The sequence below is a fragment of the Myxocyprinus asiaticus genome, chromosome 20, assembly GCF_019703515.2.
Source record: "Myxocyprinus asiaticus isolate MX2 ecotype Aquarium Trade chromosome 20, UBuf_Myxa_2, whole genome shotgun sequence".
NCBI classification, from domain to species: Eukaryota; Metazoa; Chordata; class Actinopteri; order Cypriniformes; family Catostomidae; genus Myxocyprinus; species Myxocyprinus asiaticus.
Genome location: NC_059363.1, coordinates 29821464 through 29836198, shown reverse-complemented (window position 1 = coordinate 29836198; position 14735 = coordinate 29821464). Strand labels below are relative to the sequence as shown.

At 38.8% G+C, this 14735-nt stretch overlaps 1 protein-coding gene across 5 annotated transcripts in view; it reads left to right on the top strand.

The window, feature by feature from the left end:
- The window catches only part of LOC127411308 (DNA (cytosine-5)-methyltransferase 3A-like), an 87627-nt gene that overhangs the window by 56751 nt on the left and 16141 nt on the right, over positions 1-14735 (top strand). For all 5 annotated transcript variants that reach the window (XM_051646791.1, XM_051646792.1, XM_051646790.1 and 2 more), the window contains 5 exons: positions 2174-2494; positions 4194-4352; positions 4722-4829; positions 4955-5111; positions 7221-7370. In XM_051646791.1, coding sequence (XP_051502751.1) covers positions 2174-2494; positions 4194-4352; positions 4722-4829; positions 4955-5111; positions 7221-7370 — 895 coding nt within the window. The remainder of the gene's footprint in view (positions 1-2173; positions 2495-4193; positions 4353-4721; positions 4830-4954; positions 5112-7220; positions 7371-14735) is intronic.

The following is a 14735-nucleotide window of genomic DNA, read 5'->3' as shown; positions in this document are numbered from 1 at the left end:
TCTTTGCTGTAGAAGACGATGTAACAGTACATCCATCGAGAGACAAATTATATTTTAGTGGCTTATTTTTAGAGGTTTTTGGTCCAATAATTAATACCTCTGTTTCGTCGGAATTGAGTAGAGGAAATTTCTGGTTATCCAATATTTGATTTCATTGATACACTCTGCTAATTTTAAGAATTGTGAAATTTCGTCGGGTTTAGAAGACATATAAAGTTGGGTATCGTCGGCATAACAGTGGAAACTTTTTCCACAATTTCTGATAATATCTCCCAGGGGAAGCATATATAAAGAGAAAAGCAGAGGCCCTAAATCTGATCCCTGTGGCACTCCATACTTAACTTTTGTTTAATTTGACAATTCCTCGTTTACACAGACAAAGTGGCAGCGGTCTGTTAAATAGACCTATACCATGCTAATGCAAGTCCACAAATGCCAACATAATTCTCCAGCCTATTCAAGAGAGTGTAGTGATCTATGGTGTCGAAGGCAGCACTAACATCTAAAAGCACTTGAAGGGAAATTAAATGAAAAATCATATTTAGTCTCTCAGCCCTGTTGACAGCCCTAGTATTTTCATGCTTATGAGAGTATTGTGCCTTCAGCTTAGCTACATGCTAATGTTAATTAAGAATAGGGTCTAATTGTAGTTGTAGTCTCCTTGTAGGGTTATTTTTGTGATGTTGCTGCCTATGTAAAGCATCCCAAATTGGTCATGTATGAGGTTCAATGATTGTTAGAATGCTGCCTGAGAAGGAAATTACGTATTATGTATTAGGAATGTATTACATTGGTCGATGGTAATAGTCTTGCGCTGTTTCCCTGAACATCCTGCCACAAGCACTGTGATTTTAATAGATGGTGTGTCAAGGAACAAATAGTCCAACTTATAAAAGTGTGCATTGAGACCCCTGCGTTCTGTTCCATTCCGTTACGCTCCATTAAGTTGTTTTTAAATTAAAGAATATGTCTTATGTTAACACTGCCTATTAGGGTTAGGTGAATCCAAAACCGGCCTAATTGTACAGGGCTTCCTTAACACTGATTAGTTGACTTGTTGTTTACGCAACCGACCAATTAGTTGGTTTTGAAAATATGTAGTTTTTCCACATCCCTATTCTTTTAGGCAATAGGCAGTGAGGCTGCTCATTCGGTTTTGGAACAGAGCTAGGAAGAACTTTCTGAGGATGGATCCAGTCATTTTCTTTCTCTTCGCACACACATGCGCGATTGTGCCAGGTTCACGTGTATGTGAGTGAAATTGGAGATGGAGTTGGACCCCAGCAGCAGAGAAAGTACAGCTGTGAAAGAGATTCACGTGCGAGTGAGAGAGAAAGAGGGAGCGAGAGAGGTGCAGCTGTTGGGGATTTGCAGTGAGCTGCTTAAGTCATGACTTGGCTCGTGTCCTCTGTTTTTGACCTAATAGCTTAGAGTCAGGTTGGACAAACTCAGTGAACTCTCCAGCGTGTTGCTCCCCATGCATCCATCTCAGCCACGGGGGGAAAGCTCGCTGTTATGAAGTGATCGCAAACAGCTTTCCCTTAAATGAAAAGGAGACTGTTTTCACAGATTTCTGCCACTTATCAATCTTAAAGAGACGGTACTTGTGATTTATCAAGAGGATGGGGATATTTATGTTGGCTCTAGGGATTACAGTACTATAAACAAACCGATGAGTTACCATTACTCAAGACTAGAGCTGGAGCTGTGCTATACTCAGGAAAGCCTGTTTTCTTTGCTGGTCCATAAGCTTTAACAGAGACAGTATAAGGGTGCCAAAGCACTATTGAGGAAGCTCTGATGGCATTTAATGGATAGAGTGCATAAGCTCCATTTTGAGGTTGTGGAAAGAGCCGTGTCAGTTTGAAATCACATGGGAATATTGTGTTTGCGAAAATACAACTGGACCCGCCTCTCTAAAATTCCTAGTGGTCAACAAAAGCCTACGTCAGAATACGCTGCAGCAAAAGTTTTGATTTGTTCTCGACTAAGTTCTGAATGAGTGCAATGCTTGGAATGAAACACTACCATACTAATCTTAGTATTTCTGTTGCTATTCATGTTGCTATTTCTGTTCTAAATGCTTTTCAAGATGGTCACCAATTGAACTTGCCTTAAAGGAACTTTAGCTTTACCTCCTCCTCTTCTCGTCTTGCTGTTCCCTATGTTGCAGGCAGAGAAGAAGGCAAAACTGGTGTCTGTGATGAACTCAATGGAGGAACTTGGTGAGGTAGAGTCGGAGCCCCAGAAAGAGAGCTCCATAACCTCCGTCCCACTGCTGTTTCCCCCACCAGCACCGCCAGCACAGCAGCAACCACCACAGCCTCAACCTCAGATGAGCCTCAAACCCCAGCAGCAACCTCCACCATTCCAACAGCAGCAGCAGCATACGGATCCAGCCTCTCCAACTGTTGCTACCACACCAGAGCCCGTATCTATAGGAAATGGAGACAAGACCTCACCCAAGTCCACAGACACTGAGTCAGAGTACGAGGTACGAGAAGCTACCTCAACTTTGGAATGTTATTTAGCATGCTGTTGATTTTGTTCAACAAGCATGGGGTATTTGGTTAGTCGGATGCATTACATTTATTAAGTTATGTTAAAAGAGCAAGATATCTGACTTTTCACACCAGATTTATATTAATCTGAAAAGTATCCAGCTAACCATGTAAGCTACCTTCAAAGAATGGTAACTGGCTTGTGTTTAAAGGGATAGTTCTCCCAAAAATTGAAATTCTCTCATCATTTACTCACCTTCATGCCATCCCAGATGTGTATGATTTTCTTTCATCTGCTGAACACAAACAAAGATTTTTAGAAGAATATTTCAGCTCTGTAGGTCCATACAATGCAAGTGAATAGGTGCTAAAATTTTGAAGCTCCAAAATCCACATAAGGGCAGCATAAAAGTACTCCAGACAATGATATGATAGGTGTGGGTTAGAAACAGATCAATATTTAAGTCATTTTTCCTTCACATTCTCTTTCTCCTTCTATTTTTGGTGTTTCACATTCTTTGTGCATATTGTCCCCTACTGGGCAGGGAGGAGAATTTATGATAAAAAATGACTTCAATATTGATCTGTTTCTCACCCACACCTATCATATCGTGTCTGAACAGACGGATTTAACCACTGGAGTCATAAGGATTACATATGGCATTATGCTCCCTTTATGTGGATTTTGGAGCTTCAAAATTTTGGCACCCATTCAATTGCATTGTATGGGCCTACACAGCTGAAATATTCTTCTAAAAATCTTCATTTGTGTTCTGTAGAAGATAGAAAGTCATACACATCTGGAATGCCAGGAGGGTGAGTAAATCGTGAGAGAATTTTCATTTTGGAGTGAACTATCCTTTATAGACAGCATCCAGATATTTTCCAGATATTTTGAAGATAGTTCTCCCAAAAATGAAAATTCTCTTGTCATTTACTCACCCTCATGCCTTCTCAGATGTGTATGACTTTCTTTCTTCTTCAGAACAGAAACGAAGATTTTTTAGAAGAATATCTCAGCTCTGTTGGTCCTTACAATGCAAGTAAATGGTGACCAGACCTTTGAAGCTCCAAAATTCACATAAAGGATACAAAAAGTAATCCATAAGACTCCAGTGGTTTAATCCATATCTTCAGAAGCGATATGATAAGTGTGGGTGAAGAACAGATCATTATTTATGTCCTTTTTTACCATAAATCTCCACTTTCACTTTCAAAATGTGGAAGAATATGAATGTGAAAGTGGAGATTTATGGTATAAAAAGGACTTAAATATTAACATACATTCACTTGCATTGTAAGACCAACAGAGCTGACATATTCTTCTAAAAATCTCTGTGTTCTACAGAAGAAAAAGTCATGCACATCTGGGATGGCATGAGGGTGATTAAATGATTGAATCATTCTCATTTTTGGGTGAACTGTCCCTTTAAGTGTTAAGTTGGTTATGAGTAATTTGTCAACATTTTATTACAACAGTTTCAACTTTTAAAGAGTTCAAAGCCACCTTGTGGGAATGGATATACCTGCATTTTATCACAACAACAACAACAATAGCAGATGTCAAGATTTGCCCATTAATAGAAACTGTGATGGAATTAAACAAGCCAAAAGACAATTTGTCTTATTGATTTGACTTCTGTCTCATTACATCTGCGTAACTCAGTCTATTCTGTGTGTTTTCTTTTACAGGATGGCAGAGGTTTCGGCATTGGAGAGTTAGTTTGGGGGAAGTTACGAGGATTCTCCTGGTGGCCAGGTCGCATCGTGTCCTGGATGATGACTGGACGCAGCCGAGCGGCCGAAGGCACCAGATGGGTCATGTGGTTTGGTGATGGCAAGTTTTCTGTGGTGAGTATTTTATGGTTTTATTCAGTTTTATGGCAGAAGGTGTCATTTGAGTGGGAGTAGCTTTAAAGCTGATTTTTCCAATGTATCCCTGCTTAATATGCAGAGTCAACTATAAGTACACTTTTTGTAGCTTGATTTCACATAAAAGAGTTACACTGTGGCACTATCAGATTTTCCCATTTTTGTGTGAACGGCCTGTCAGGCCCAACACAGCAACATTGGCTTGACCTATGGTGTGAGTTTGGGGCGAGACTGTTTGTACAACCCATTGTAGACGGGAGTGTTCCGATTATTTTTGCAACTCCCTTTGGTGACGCTTTTGTCAAAGAAATTACAGCTTTAAATGTTTTGTTTAAACTCTCTCGGTAGGTCTGTGTAGAAAAACTGTTGCCTTTGAGTTCTTTCCACAACGCCTTTCACCAGCCAACCTACAATAAACAACCAATGTACAAGAAAGCCATCTTTGAGGTGCTACAGGTGGGATTTTTTTGTTGCCATGAGATGCTATAGGTTGGAGTTTAAACGGTGCTTATTTTTTTCGAGTTGTGGTATTATGTTTATGCTTATTAACTAAATTAAAATGTTGATGCTGTACTATGTAGGTAGCCAGCACTAGAGCAGGCAAAACTTTTCTCACATGCCCTGAGAGTGATGACACTGACACCTCCAAGTCAGTAGACATGCAAAACAAGCAAATGATTGAATGGGCCATAACCGGATTTCAACCAACAGGACCTAAAGGTCTAGAGCCACCTGAAGGTAAGACTGCTGAAGTCTCATACTGGGATAACATTAACCATACTGTACATGTCTGCCTGCTTTGCAAAGGAAAATGTCAGTCTTAAGTGTCTTCAAGCAGTCACACTTCTAGCAAGTTAAGCTGACTTGCCTTGACCTGACTTGACTCTAGGGGAAAGGTTTCCCATTCAAAGGTTTCCAAGTTTTTTGTTTACCTTCCTGTTTTGAGTCAATGTAAGATTGTTTATGACTAGATTTGTTCAACCTGATGAAATTTATGGTGGTTTATGTCACAGTTCCTTAGTTTGAAGAATCTTTGCTTTCAATGTCAGTCTTCCAGGAGTTAAAGCTGGCTAGAAAGTAAGGGATAGCAGAGATTGGTTTTTGGTTTGTGCTCATTTATTCATAAAATGTTTAGCCTAAACCTTTGAAATTGTACCTCAGATGTCTGAAAAATTATATTTTATATTTACAAAATAACATTAGTTAATAACCAGGGGCGTAGGAACGATCTGAAGACTCATTCTACACCTGTCTACACCTGACATGAGCAGCACGTCGTGTCAAAAGCAATAGAACCCATTATAATCAATGATGCTTTCTACACTGGAAGCGTCCATTGTGCCGTGTCACGTGTTTGATTTTAAGAATGTGTGATATCATTATGATATAACTTTAATAATTAGAACTAAAATGAAGAAACCATATATAAATGAACATTTTCATATTAAACAAAAGAATTATCATATAATTTAATGACTGTTTGAACATTTCAAACATTGGTCCAGTCAGCCAGAACCAAAGAATCAAAGCACAAAATAATTCATTAATGTCTGTTTCAAATATGATCTTATCTGAACAATTTCAGAAGCTTGTTCACCTCTCTCTCTATACTGTTGGTGACTTGGTCACTGATCTTTTTCTTTTTTTTCTAAAATAGATATGCCATGAACATCACCACTACCATTCTAAATTCAATATACTGGCCAAACAAAAAACATGGAAAAGTCAAAGAACAATATATTGTTTTGATGTATACTATGATTATTGTGACATCTATGAAAGAAATCCTGAATGTCTGTCCCCTTCAGTTTTTTGGCTGGTGGTTGTACATGAAACATTATTGGTCGTTCAGTGTTTCAGTGAAAAAGACTATCTAACTTGTTACAAATTTTAACAAACTTTAAAACCTAAAGTATAACCGAAATGCACTCTCTAAGTAGATAAGTGGAACATGAGTGAAATGCAAGAGTAGTTTAAAATCTCAACCTCATCCACACTTTAACATCAGCAGTTGTAGATGTGCATGTTTAGTTGTCCTTTTTGTGTTCATCATGCACTAGAGAAGAGGTTTTCAAACTTTACGATGCCAAGGACCCCCAGACATTATGATCCCATTGCAAGGAGCCCCAGCTATTTATTTTTATGTGTAATAACACATTTATACTGGGTGACAGAAATAGTAAGTGTGATATTATAAAGACAACATGTTGTTTGCATAATTGAATAATTGGCTTTTATATTGTTATCGCAATAAAGACAAAAGAAACTATTAAATATTATCTAGAAAGCATTTATTCTGTATTAAGCTGACAGCTTATCTTTTACTACACAATATTAGTACAATATTAGATATATATAAACCTGAAGCAAAACATTTTCAATTCAAATGTATTTTGTACGGTGCTTTACACTGCACAGGTACAATCTATTCTTGAAGTAATTAATAATTAAAGTAGAAGTAGAAATAATTAAAAATATGTTGTTGAATAAAATAATCACGATTAACCCTGGTCATTTTCGGCCAGTCTTTAAAAAGTATGAAAGAGTAATAATATCAAATGTTAAATAAATGTCTAGGTCAATCGTAATTGAAACTTTATTTATTTTGAAATGAAAAAAGGATTGTATTGTGTTTGCACAAACTTGAAATGGCCATGGTGAGTGCATTGTGCAGTTAGTTATTACTAATGTTAGATTTATTGTGCGTTCCAATTTTTCCTCCTCTCCTACTGGTCTAACAAAAAGACATTCCTAACCTACAAACATGAACTGTACATTGATACATCAAATAATCCATTAGCGAATCTAGTGCACAAGTGTAATACATACAGTTGTGCCTTTTTTCAGAGGAGCGTAACCCATACAAGGAAGTGTACCCAGAGATGTGGGTGGAGCCAGAGGCGGCGACCTACATGCCCCCACCAGCCAAAAAGCCTCGCAAGAGCACAGCGACAGAGAAACCCAAGGTCAAAGACATCATCGATGAGAGGACTCGAGGTGAGCGGATACTCACACTGAAACAGGGGCAGCGAGTTCACACCACACACACCCACACTAGCTAAATCTTGATTATCAGACTGATCTACTGAGCCGGCAGTGTAAACACAGGAAGGTGTGTCAGGAACTATGACAGGGGTCTCAAATAATCCTACAATGTTAAGGAGACACATCCTGGATTAAATTGTTGCTCAAAAGCTTTTGAAAATGGCCCTTTAAAGGAAATCTTTCTTCACTACGTTTGAAAAAACAATGGACCATAAAACAAAGTAATCTCTCTTTTAAAACCCCATTAAATGGATTGACATGCACAGATTTTTGTCCTGAGTGTTGTTGTTTTTTAAATAGCCAGTGGGTTTTAGTTTACAGCCCTGAACTTTGGCTAGTTGCAGGTGGTTTTAGGGGGAGGGACATTCTCATTATAGAACGCATACTGTATGATTGGACATAAATCAGTATAGTGCAGTATGAGTCATCAGTATTTTGCTCCATTTTCCTAGAAGGGTAAGACTGTCAATAACTACGTTTCCATCCAAGGATTTATTGCGCAAAAAGTTTTAGCATATCTTATGGTTATTTAAGTTCTCAGAGTGCCTGAAGTGGATGTTGGCCAATGAGAAGATGCACTTCTTTTTTATTGTATTGCAATAACAGGCACGAGTTTTCAGAACAGAAACGCAAAAAGAGAAATAAAATTCAGCGCCAAGGGGATTAAACAAAAGTGCCAAAAATAATTATAATACAGATCAAAATAAATAAGAGAAAAGGGATATGAAGGGAGTAACTTAAAGGAATGTTCCGGGTTCAATACAAGTTAAGCTCAATCGACAGCATTTGTGGCAAAATGTTCATTACCACAAAAATAAATTACAACTTGTTCCTCCTATTCTTAAAAAAAGCAAAAATCAGAGTAATGTGACGCCATGCGAGGAGTGGATGTGTGATCGGCGAGCTCTGCGCACTTTGCTAGTTTTAAAACTATTTGTGTCATAAACCGGTGAGATTCGATACACCCTGATTTTCAACTGTTCTAGGAAGACAATATGTCAAAAATTCAAAATCCTCGGGCTCTGGAGATATTAAAAGACACTTATGTGCTCAAGCTGATTCCCCTCAGCAGCAGGCCGAAAGCCCCAATTCGGACGGTGAACTGAAAGAAATCCGGCGTGAATTAATGAATGTGTCTGTAATGCTGGCGAATGTCGTTGCAGACTTGGAGGATCTGGCTGTAATACATCGATCAATCACTTCCATGGAGACGAAATTCTCTTAGTTGATTACGAGATTGTCGGACGTCGAGAAACGTATCGATTATCTGGAGTCATCGGAGAGGGAATTATCTGCTAATCCGCTAGCGACCAAGGCAGATTTACAGTGCGTTTGGGAAAAATTGGAGGATTTGGAGAATGGTAATCGATGAAACAACTTCCGAATTGTTGGAATTCCTGAGCATGAGGAAGGCCGAGATATGGTGAAATTGCTAGACGAGCTCTTCCCGAGTCTGCTTGACATAACAGGCCATAAGCTGGAAATTGAGCGAGCTCACAGAGCCCCGGCTTGCAGATCCATGGAGGGAGATAGGCCCCGATCAATTCTGGCCAAATTTCTGAGATCATCCGATAAAGATCTTGTGTTACGCGAGGCGAGGAGTAAAGGAAGGCTTTCTTGGAAGAACCACAAAATTTTCTTGTTCCCAGACTTTGTGAATTCGACAAGAGAGAAACTTGATCGATTCAAGGAATGCAAGAATCTCTTACATCAACGGAAGGTCGTTTTTGCACTGATGTTTCCAGCCAAACTGAGAATAGATACTAAAAATGGCTGATAATTTACATGCCCACAGCAAGCATTGTCTTTCATAAAGACATTGGAGTGAGTAAGCCATTTGGTGATTTTCATGTTGCCGCCAAGTGGACCTGTCTCACAGAAAATTCACTTGACTGTCCGAGCAAACTGGGTGCCTTTTTAGTTTCATTTTGTGCTGGTTCCGCCTAGCGGCTGGAGTTTGTTTTGTGGAATATTTCTTGCAGGACATTGGAGTGAGTTTGACTGCCCGAAGAAATGAACGGCCCGTTTTTTTGTTTGTTTTTGTCAGCTAGCGGTTGAAGCTTGTTATGTGGAGGAACACACCTTTGAGACAGTTAAGTAGATGAATCTACATGTTCCCTATCTGTCACTCACTCGATGTTGTGTCGATGTAGTGACGTAGGGGTCACACTTGGGAGCAATCCGATGGCAAAGTTGTCACGGGGGCTTTCGTAGGCATACATGGGCTGTTTGAGTTTGGTGCTGACGTGCGCAGGGTTAATGTGCACGTTTTGTTCTGGGGAAAGTTCGGGGTTTGATTGTTGCACTAATGTTGGAATGTGGTCTTTATAATTTTGTTTTTGACACAAAATCTATTTTTTCTAATATGTCAAAATGTTAAATGTTAATATGAGTGGATTTTCTCTCTCCACGTGGAATGTGAATGGGTTGGGGCACCCCATAAAAAGAAGGAAGGTTATTTCCTTTCTTAAATGTAAGAAATATTATATAGTGTTTCTTCAAGAAAAGCATCTTTCCCCACAGGAAGCTGAAAAATTTGGGAAGATATGGGGTGGGCATGTTTTCTTTAGGGCTGCCTCAAGTAAGAGCAGGGGAGTCATTACATTGATAAGTAAACATCTACAATTCAAATGTCTCAAACAAACTAAAGATAAATTAGGAAGAGTCATTATTGTTTTAGCAGAAATTCAGGGGCAAAGGTTGATTTTGGCTAATATTTGTGCACCTAACGCTGATGATCAGGGTTTTTTTTATAGATCTTGAAGGGATGTTGCAAACCACTGGCACCCCTCATGATATAATATTGGGAGGAAACTTTAATCTATTGATGGATTCAGTCCTTGATCATAGTGAAGCAAAATTGTGTAAGCCCCCTAGAGCAACCTTGACGCTTCACAGGATGTGTAAAAATCTTGGTCTTATAGATATTTGGAGACTTTTAAACCCATATGGGAGGGGCTATACATTTTTTTCATCAGTCCATAAGATTTATTCTAGAATAGATTTTTTTTATATATCTAAGTCCCTCATTTCATCTGTTGTTGATTGCTCAATTGGAAACATCTTAGTCTCAGATCACGCCCTGGTGAGTTTAGAGGTATTGCCACATATGTAGAAAAATAAATCATTAAGTTGGTGCTTTAATGTATCCCTTTTGCAAAATCCTGAATTCCAACAAATGTAAAAGGCTGAAATCTATGTTTATATGGAGACCAACTGGTCCTTAGTATCTTCTGTGGGTGTGGCTTGGGAGGCACTTAAGGCAGTTCTTAGGGGTTGGATCATACAGTATGCCACATTCATCAAAAAATCCAAAGCACGAGAACTCATGGAGTTGGAAGGGAATATTAAAAGTGCAGAGGCAGAGCTGAAGCACCAAATTTCATCTGATGGCCTCAGAGAATTGACCCGATTGAAATACAGATATAATACTATTTTGTCGCGGAAGATGGAGTTTTGGCTATTCAGGGCAAGACAGTCATACATTGAGTCGGGGGACAAAGCAGGGAAGCTTTTGGCTAGATATGTAAAGCAGAGAGGATATTTTTCTACCATTCCCTCAGTGAAATCTGCTGGTGGTGAAATATTTACCTCAGCCATTGATATTAATAATGCCTTTCAAGAATTCTATCTTGATCTTTATAGTTCCACGTCTTCGTCTACTGATGAAGATATTAGAAACTTTGTGGAACCATTAGAACTCCCTAAACTGACGACTGAGCAAAAAAATTAACTTGATTCTGAGATAACCTTGGAGGAGCTTGGCGAGGTAATTAAGGCCTTGCCTACAGGCAAGGCTCCGGGGCCAGACAGCTTTGCTGCTGAATTTTTTAGATCTTATGCTACAGAACTAGCTCCATTTTTGTTAGAAGTTTATACGGAATCATTAAAAATGGAAAACTTCCGCCAACCATGACACAAGCCCGGATTAGTCTGATTCTTAAAAAGGACAAAGATCCAAGCGAGTGTAAGAGTTACCGTCCAATTTCCCTGACCCAGTCAGACGTAAAAATATTGTCAAACATTTTGGCTAATCGATTGAGTAAAGTTATGACTTCTCTTATACATATAGAGCAAGTGGGTTATATTCGGGGCCGTAGTTCTCATGATAACATTAGGCGCTTCATTAATATCATGTGGTCAGTGGCGAATGATCAGACTCCGGTCGCTGCCATCTCACTTGACAGCAAAAATGCGTTTTATATGGTAGAATGGGATTATTTTTTAAGATTTTGGAAATGTACGGGTTCAGGAATACTTTTATTGGATGGATTAAGTAACTTTATAGACACCCGGTAGTGGCGGTACAAACAAATAGATTAATTTAAGATTATTTTACTCTGGATGGGGCACCCGACAGGGTGGATGAAATGAGGATAATTATACAGGGGTGGTGGCGGGAGGTGTGGCGCATAAGCGTTTGCTTTACGCAGATGATATTTTATTATTCGTCTCCAACCCTACTAGATCTATGCCTTGCCTCCACAGAATTGTTAATTCCTTTTCTAAGTTCTCAGGATACAGAGTCAGTTGGTCTAAATCCGAAGCTTTGGCTCTGGCAGTTTACGGCCCAGTAACGGCTTTCCAGCCGGGCACCCTCCAGTGGCCCAAACAGGGCATGAAGTATTTGTGCATTTAATTCCTTGAAAATTTGTTTTAAGTTAATTTTGACCCCTTAATAAAAAGGTTTTCGAGTGATGTGGGCAGGTGGGCTTCATTACATTTATCTATGATTGGGAAGGTTAATGTTATTAAAATGAATTGTATTCCAAAATTCAACTACCTACTACAGTCTCTCCCCATTGAAGTTCCCCTCTTTTATTTTAAATAATTTGATGGTATAGCTGTATCCTTTATCTGGAATGCTAAACGTCCTCGGATACATTTTAACAAGTTACACTGACCAATTGACAAAGGTGGGTTAGGTCTCCCCAAGATTTTGTTTTACTATTATGCTTTTGGTCTCAGACATTTGGCGCATTGGTCGCTTCCACCTGAGAGAGCTCCTCCCTGGCTCTTTATTGAACAGGATGTTCTTGCCCCTATCTTGCCATTGCAAAGTCTTTCTACCAAGCTGCCCAGAGAAGTAAAGACACATCCCGTTATCTCGCACATGCATTTAGTATGGACAAAATTTCTTGTGTGTTCAATTTGGACATTTATCTGAACGTTGCCACAAGTATTTGGTTAAACCCTAAATCGTGCTTTAACAAGTCACCTTTCTGCTGGACAGAATGGACTGAGAAAGGAGTTGCTACGCTGGGTGACCTGTATGAAAATGGAGTGCTGAGATCCTTTGAAAATATTATACAGCAGTTTGGGATTCCCAGATCTCAATTCTTCATGTACTTACAGCTGCGCCATCTACTCTATACCAGATTTGGGTGTAGTACGCAGCCCCCTAAAGTGGCAGACACTCTTTAGATGGTGCTTGCTGCTTTTAGAAAAGGACATGAAGCATCAGTGTACTATTCCTGGCTAATTCAGAGTCTAGGGGATGGGGTTTTAACATCTCTTAAGAAGTTATGGGAGAGAGACTTGAATTTAATACTGGAAGATGGAGAATGGGGTAGGATTTTTAAAAATGTCAAGTCTGTGTCTAGGGATGCAAGGTTGCGCCTCATTCAATTTAAGATTCTGCATAGTTTTTATTGGACTTCCTCTAGATTGTATAGGCTTGGCCTTAAAGACACACCTACTTGCTGGAGATGCCAGTTGGAGGATGGGGACATAGCCCATGTTTTTTGGTCCTGTACTAAGATTCAAGAGTTTTGGTCGGGGGTTCAGAGTTTTATCTGTGAGGTCTTGAGCACTCAGATTTTATTCTGCCCCAGACTTTGTATTTTGGGTGAGGGGGTGGGTATTAATATAATAAATAAACATATAAAAAACTGGGTCCTTACCTGCGTGATGATTGGCAGGCAGGTGATTCTTAGGGGATGGAAGTCTCCGGGTGCGCCCTCATTTCATGAGAGGTGCACCGAGTTGGGCAGAGTGGCGGCTTTTGAGGAGTTATCACATAGACGGCTGGGCAGTTTTGGGTGATTATGGCAGGAAGTGGGGCACTTATTTGGCCTTCCTGGAGAATTGATGGGGAGGAGCATTTATTCCAGTCGGTTTCTTCAAATAATCCCAGATACAGACGAGCTCCATTTCAATGCTGTATTCTGATATTTCCTACTATTGCGGTTATGTAAAATTAAACAGCAAGCTGTCCAATTTCAATAAATTGTCTCAACATTCTATCCATTTTACACATGTGGGGGCATCTGGGATGCGAAAGGTACACAATTTGCGATTTGCACAAAATGTTGTATGGAAATGGCTCAAAGGCAGATTTCTTTTGCACTAAACCAAAACAAAAAAAAAAGTGTTTTTTTAAAGAATGACGTCATGACGTACACCATTTTATTGTTAAGAGGCCATTTGAATGGAAACGGGCAAGAGACAGCAAAAACATTTGTATGCATTTTTGCTTTGTCGATAACAGGACAGCGAAAAAGTGGATAATTTTACATTTGTATATCTGCTGAAAGTTCTTTTTATCAACTTGGAGTATACTAGCATATAGATTGTTTCAGAGCTAATAGACTTAGACTAAAAGCCACAAAACTGCAATTGTAATGTCATTAAAACAAAATTCATCGCTCAGTGCTATAATTATTATAATTATTATAATTATTATCTTTTGTGTGCATGTGTTTTCTGTGAGTGCCCATTTGTGTTTATTATGATATTAAATGCCTAATGTTTCAAAAGAAGTTCCCATGTTTTATAGCTGTAAAAATAATAGTAGTAATAAGGAGACAAGCTGTAAAATCAGCAGGGAGCTTTATTAATTAATCAAATAGAGAAAAACTAGAGCAGCAGACTTTTAATTATCTCCTTTGTGGGTTACATGTATAGCCATGTTTCACTCCATTTGGAAAAGTGCACTAGTGTAATGGTTTTAGTGCAAATTTTATATTTAGCATATTATAGCAAGGGCTGGACGATATACAGTAGTTAAGAATATATATATATATATATATATATATATATATATATATATATATATATAGTCATCAATTAGATTCAAGATGTTTAATGCAAGGAGTAAAATACAGTCAGAATCTATATAAAAACAAGTGTCAAGTCATGTTCTTTACATTGTTTTACACTAAATGAACATAAGGAAAAAGTATATATATATATATATACAAATTATATATATATAATTTATTTATTTATTTTTCTCCCCAATTTGGAATGCCCGATTCCCAATGTGCTCTCTAAGTCCTCATGGTGTTGTAGTGACTCACCTCAGTCTGGATGGCG